This window comes from Belonocnema kinseyi, chromosome 5, assembly GCF_010883055.1.
Source record: "Belonocnema kinseyi isolate 2016_QV_RU_SX_M_011 chromosome 5, B_treatae_v1, whole genome shotgun sequence".
In the NCBI taxonomy this organism is placed as follows: domain Eukaryota; kingdom Metazoa; phylum Arthropoda; class Insecta; order Hymenoptera; family Cynipidae; genus Belonocnema; species Belonocnema kinseyi.
This window is the reverse complement of record NC_046661.1, coordinates 81,805,676-81,812,739: the sequence shown is the minus strand read 5'-3', so window position 1 is coordinate 81,812,739 and position 7,064 is coordinate 81,805,676. Positions and strand designations below refer to the sequence as shown.

Sequence of the window (7,064 nt, the reverse complement as noted above, 5' to 3'; positions counted from 1 at the left end):
CGCCATGCGCTTTTTAATAATTGGCAAAAAAAAAAGAAGAAACAATGACAGTCATCACAGTAGCTATTGTCGTCAAAAAAAAGTGAATAGGTGACATTTTTTTCTAAAATAGGTGGCAAATGGGTGATGAACAAAATATTAAATAAGACAAACAAAAAAGTTGTAATTTGTTGTAAACCGGAAGAAAATAGAGACTTTAAATTTTTACTGAGAACTTATTTTCAATAAAAAAAAAAATAAATAAAACTATTTTTTTACAAAACCATTCAATTTTTTAACACATAGTTAAATCCGTTACTAAATTTTTCAATTTTCAAGCAAAAAAGATGAATAGTCTGCAAGATTTGTTTTTATTATTTAGTCATGGTTTTATACTTCACAAAACTATCGTAAAAACACTTTTATGCAAAAATTAATTCACATCTTTGAAATTGTACCTACTCTTTCGAGTTCCAGTTTTCGACACCAGGTGGCGAAACGGTAGAACACCATTTCCAATAGTTTCAAATTGTTTCGAGTTATTTCGAGATGGTTCGAGAATTAATCGAAAATGGCGCCATGCGCTTTTTAATAATTGGCAAACAAAAGAAAAAGAAGAAGAAATGGATGAAAAATATAATATAAAAATTGAAAATTAAATAATATTCAAGATTCCAGATTAAATTTCTTTACTCTCACCTTCTTCTGGTTCATCGCTCGACTCCGCATCCCAGGAATCCTTGACTTCATCCTCCTTCTCTTCCTCGACCTTCTGCTGCTTATCTACAATTTCAACCTGGACCTCAGTCGTCCGATCCTCCTTTTTCTCATCTTTCTCCTCCGTACTCGTCTGCGATTTCATCTTCGCCGGCTTTATCCGGGTGCCCGGTCTCGGCTTCTTCTCCACCGGATCGGGCAACAAGCCACTTGCTTTGAGATTTTCAAGTGTCATCTGTGCCCGAAGCTGTGCCTGCTTTTGCTTTGGCGTCAACAATTTTCCTTCCGCCTTCAGCCTCTCTTTTCTCTGCTTTTCCTTCAATTTCTTCTTGTCTTTTTTTTCTTGCTCAAGCTTAATTGCCAACAAACGAGCATCCTCTCGCTCTTCCTCAAGCCGAATTCTCTCCTCCTCCTCACGCTGCAATCGCTCTTCCTCCTCCTTTGCCAGTTTCAACGCTTCCTGCATCAACTGAATTGCCTTTTTGCTAGGTCCCTTTGCTGAAAATTAAAAAAAAAAAAAAACAAACAAGGTATTCAAAAACTGATTCCAAGATCGATTATAATAATACTGTGGCATCATTCGCGCGCTATGGCGGAGTGTAGTTTTTCCATTTGAGGAGAAAACTAACTTTTAGATAAAAATACAAATTTCAAATTAATCATTTTTTTTCTCGGTTTATTTGCCTGACAATTCCCGGATCGAATCCATTTCAAATCAGGCAGGTTCTACACTTGAAGTTGCAGAATCTCTCGGAGACAAAATAATATTCATGTATTTTTTTTTTTTTTTTTTTGAAAATCCTATTTTTTGATAGTAAATTAATCTTCTTGTTTAAAAACTAATCTCATTTGAAAATTCATCTTTTTGGTTAAAAGTTAAATTATTCGAGTCAAATATTAATCATTTTAATTGAAAATGTAGTTTAGAATTTATCTATTCCAGTTAGAGATTCATTATTTGAGTTTAAAAAATCATCACTTCGTTTGAAAATTTCTTTGTTGTTTTCCTTTTTTCTTTTTTTTTTGTGTGGAAAATTAATTTGTTTACATGAAAATTTAACCATTCCATTTTTGCTTAAAAAATTATCTTTTCTAGTTCAAAATTCAGTTATTTTTTTGTTTATTATTTAAAACTACAAAAAAATTCTTAAAAAGCTCCTTTTTCATAATTCACAAAAATCTACATTAAAAAAAACATTGAATTCGTTACTGCTTTAACATTTTTTGGAATCATTTTAGTTTCTAAATATTTCTTAATATTACAATATTCGAATTTTTCCCAAAACTTTGTTAGTTTGCAAAATTGCAAACTTTATATTTAAAATCTTCTGGAATTAATTTGAAAATATTCTCGTAATATTAATTTTCATAAATAAAAAATAAGTTGAAATTTTTCGAGGCATTTTCAGAAAATTGTCCATTCTCTTGAAACCTTTCAGAATTCTTAAAAGGATTCTTTTTCTTTCGAAATATTGAAAAATCTAAATTTTGTTTTAAATTAATTGCAATATTCTCAAGATTTAAATTTTTTGAACCTTCTTCAAACTTCTAAATATCGTTTGAAATAATTCCAGGTTTTACCAAAACTTTTTAAAATTCTGCAAAACAAAAAATGCTTCACAATCTTGCTGATTCTTTTTTGACATATTTGAAATTCTTCAAAACTTAGATTAAATCTTTTAAAATAAAACCAAAATCATTTCGAATTTCCCGAAAAATCTTAAAATCGGTATAGTCGCTAATATCTTTTGAAATAATTCCAAGTTTCCCCAACACTTTTTAAAATTCTGCAAAATGAAAAAAAAAGTTGCTTCACAATCTTGCAGATTCTTTTTTTTTTTTTGACATATTTGAAAATCTTCAAAACTTAAATTAAGTCTTTCAAAATGAAACTAAAACCATACAAAAAATTTGCCCAGAAATCTTAGTCGGTACATTTAATTATTTTTTTGCTAGCGCCGACATTTTTTTACCTGTACAATTATTAAAATTTCATCTTTTACCAATAATGTTTAGAAAAAAAATTCAGAAATAAATTTAATCATGAAATAAAATAACTTATTTGGAATTTTTCATTTAAAAAATTGACAAGTTCAGATAATCGTAATATTTTTAATAAATAAACAGAAAGGAGCCAGAAGTTTGACTTGCCTTTATCCTTCGGATCTTCCTTGGCGCCTTTCTTTTTCTTCGTGCCACTTTCACCTTCTTCAGCATCATCTTCTGGGATTTTATCAGCAGCCTTTTCTGCTGCCTTTTCTACCTTGGCTTCGTTTTCAGGTTTTTCGGTCTTCGGTTCGTCTCCTTTTTTAACCGCCTCCTAGAATTAAGGAAATTAATTAAGATTTAAACTTGTAAACTACTTCAGAAACAGTGTGTTAAATATTCAACTATTTTCCTAGAACATTAACCTTTCATTTAAAATTTATATATTGTTGCTGAAAAAGACGACTTTCTAACAAAATACATGAATTTTCAAATAGAAAAGATCATTCTTTAATACAAAATATCAACTTTCAACCAAATGGAATATTTAAAACTGGAATAGTTGAATTTTAAATAAAGAAGATGAATTTTCAACTAAAATGATGAATCATTAACTGAAATAATTAAATTTTCCACACCAAAAAAATGAATTTTCTAACAACAAGAATTTTCTACACAGAAAAGAGAACTTTTAAACAATTTACATAGATTTCCAATTAAAAATCGAATTTTTAAACTAAAAAGTTCAAGTTTAAACAAAAATGTATTAATTAAATTTTCATTTAAAAACATTATTTATAAATTTGAAATAAAAATGTTTAATTTAATTTTAAAACTGATTGAACTTTTTTAATTAATTTAACTAATTAAATTTTAAACTAAAAAATCCATTTTTAACAAAAAAATTTAATTTTCAGTTAAAATAATTAATGTTAGACCAAAACAAACGAATATCCAACGAAGTTATTCAATTTTTAACCAAAAATATACATTTTCAAATCAAATAATGAATCTTTAACTGGAATATTTAAATTTTCGACCAAAAATATGCATTTTAAACCTAAAAGAATCATTTTTAACAACAAAAAAAGAATTTTTTAAATAGTTAAATATTTAACACAAAAGATTAATTTTCTACCAAATAAGAAAAATGTTCAACAATTTTAATAAATTTTCAACCAAAAAGTTACATTTTTAAACTAAAAAAAAAAAACAATAATTTTTCACCAAAAATAGAATAGTTAAAAATTAATTTTTTAAAATTATTTCCCAATTAAAAAAAAAAATAATTTTCTACAGAGCAACTGAATTTCTACCAAATAATTGAATTTTCAAGCCAAAGCGCAAAATTTTCAACAAAAATGACAATTTAAAATCAAACCGTTGAATTTTCAACCAAAAATTTCAATTTTTAACCAAAAAGTTCAATTTTCAAACATAGATAAATTTTCTACGAAATGAGACAAATTTTCAACAAAGTACATAAATTTCAAACTGAAAAGTTGAATTTTTTATCTAAAAAATGCTCAATATTCAACCAAAAATAGAATAGTTAAATTTTCAGTTAAAAACAAATTTTTCAACAGAAGCGGAATTTTTAACAAACCCCAGTATAGTTGAATTTTCAAACTAAAAATATTAATTCTCAACCAAAAATGTATTAGTTAATATTTCAACAACAAAATTTTTTTATTCAAGATAAAAGACAGTTACATTTATCCAAAAATATGAAATTTCAAATTAAAAGATTAATTGCTTACCAAAAAGCATGAACATTCAACGAAATATATGAATTTTCAATCAAATAGTTGAATGTTCAACTAAAAAAAGATCAGTTTTCAACGAAAAATAGAATAGTTAAATCTTCAAATAAAAAAATTAGTTTTCTGCAAAAAAAAATGTATTTTCGACTGAAGATTATTTTTTTAGTTATAAATTTTATTATTTGGTTGAAAATTTAACGATTTTCCTGAAAAGAAGTCCTTTTGGGTTGCAAATTCAATTGTTTTGTTAAAAATTCCTCTTTTTGTGTTAAATATTCAGCTCTCTTCGTAGAACATTAACCTTTTGTTTAAAATTCATATTTCGTTGCTAATAAATTAACTGAAATCTTTTTTCGATCAAAACTATTTTTTCTGAAAATTTTTCTTTTTGATTTGAACGTTCATCCTTTTCAGTATAAATATTGCATCTCATTTGAATAAAAATGCAATTGTTTTTTTTTTTAAATCAGGGTGGCCGTTTTAATCAATGAAATTGTTGCTCGGTCATTTCCCGGTTCGCAAACATTTTTCCAGGACAATGAAATTTAAAAAATGGAACACTTTAACTAAAAAACTTTCCGCTTGAGATAATAAAAACTGAACATTAAAATTGTCAAAATTATATAATTTTAAGGAATTTTAAGCTAGAAACATCAAATATTTAAAAATTGACCAATTTTTAACTGAACACTTCTTAAATTAGAAATTCAATTATTTTCTTTTTAGATAGTTTAAACATCCTTGTAAAGCTTCAGATTTTTTTTTAATTCTTGAGAAATATAGAAGTTGTTTTAAATTTGTTTTAATTTAAAACTATTTTGGAAATTTTTTTAGAACTTTGAAATATCTGTCAAAATAAATTGCATTTTTTCTACAATTTTCAGAAAATCCTACAAATTTTAGAGAATTTCTTTACAATTTGGATGTATACATAACAGTTAAACATTTATTATTTGTAGGCGAAATATAAGTAATTTTAAGAGATATGTAGAAGTTTTTAAAAGATCCAAACTTAATGTAAAACTTGAAATGATAGCCTAATATAAAACAAAATGTAGATTTTCGCTGATTTTAAACAAAAAAATTAGATTCTTTTCAACAATTGTGAAAGGCTTCAAAAGAATAAAAACATTTTCTTAAGATTCCTAGGAAAATTAAAAGTAACTTTTCATTTTGAAAAATTATTTTAAGAGAATATTTAAAAAGTTTGTCAAAGATTTAAACAAAATTTTCAAAAAAGATTCTAGAAGATTTTAAGAAAACTTTCTAAAATTTGCATGATAATTTTTAATCTCTTCAAAACTCCTAAATATCTCTTAAAATTACTAAAAAAAATTCTACAAATTTTAATTTATAAATTATACATCAAAAATTAAAAATTTCACTAATAAATTAATCATTTTTCAAATACAAAAATTAAAATTGTAACTTTCAAAGTTTAAAGGCTCTTCGAAATTTTAACGATTCCAGGTTTTCTCGGTCAAATAATTCAGTTAAAGATTCTTTACTTTTAAATATTTGATTTCAATTTACTTGTGTTAAACAAGAAATCAAATATTGCTAAATATTCAATAATTAATCTTCTTTTCTTAATTAAAAATTTCAAATTGAATGGGTTAAAAATTGAATATTTTAGACTGAAACGATATTTTTAATTTAATAAAATCCTTCAATGAAGAATATATTATTATAAGAATATTTTTAAGTCGAAAATAGTTTATAAACTTTCAGTCACGAGTTTACATTTTCTTAATTACTAAGACTTTCAAATTTAAACCATTTAAGTTTTCACGTTAAAAACTAAAAATTCTTAAATTTTGAACTGGTTTAAAATCGTTTTGTCGAATCGTTTTTGTTCACTTTTTATTATTTAAAGTACAGATAAATTGAAAAAAATTTATTTATTAAATAAAAATATTTTTTTATCCAAACTTTTCAACACCAAAGGCTTTTATTTTTTATTTGTTCAAGTCTTTGAGAAAGCATTTAAAACTTCTTTAAATTAAATGTAAGCTTAGAATTAAAAATTTTTAATGGAAAATTTTTAAAGTAAATAAATTTTGAATTACACATTGTAAGCTAAATAATAGAATAATTGAAAAACATTGCACAAAAATGCAACTATTTGGTTAAAAATTTAACAATCTTGTTAAAAAGTCATTCTTTTTGGTTAAAAATTTGACTATTCAGCAGAAAATTAAGTTATTGTTTACAATTCTTATTTTGAAGTTGAAAAGTAAACTGGAATTTTCTTTCGATGAAAATTTAACTATTTTTTTAAGTTTTTTTTTTTTTGAAATTCACCTGCTTTAGCAGAAATTACATCTTTCTTGGATAAAAATGCAACTATTTAGTTGAAAATTCTATTGTTTTCTTAAAAATTTGCTTTTTATTTAAATTAAATCTTTTGGTATTAAAAAGAGAACTGAAATATTTTTTGTATGAAAATTCAAACATTTAAAAGAAAATTTAATTTAAAATTCATCTGTTTTAAGAGTAATTCTATCTTTCTTAGAAAAAAATGCAACTGTTTGGTTGAAAATTAATTTATTTTGTTAAAAAGTCATACTTTTTGGCTGAAAATTCTATTTTTTTGTTGAAATTTTAACTATTTCTTTA

General features: G+C 24.5%; 1 protein-coding gene across 1 annotated transcript in view; it reads right to left on the bottom strand.

Moving 5' to 3' along the window:
- LOC117173744 (eukaryotic translation initiation factor 5B) overlaps window positions 1-7,064 on the bottom strand; it is a 481,426-nt gene that overhangs the window by 452,913 nt on the left and 21,449 nt on the right. Inside the window, exons 5-6 of the mRNA XM_033362384.1 lie at window positions 2,848-3,016; window positions 679-1,194 (exon numbers count right to left, since the gene is read on the bottom strand). Of these exons, the coding sequence (XP_033218275.1) occupies window positions 679-1,194; window positions 2,848-3,016 (685 nt within the window). The remainder of the gene's footprint in view (window positions 1-678; window positions 1,195-2,847; window positions 3,017-7,064) is intronic.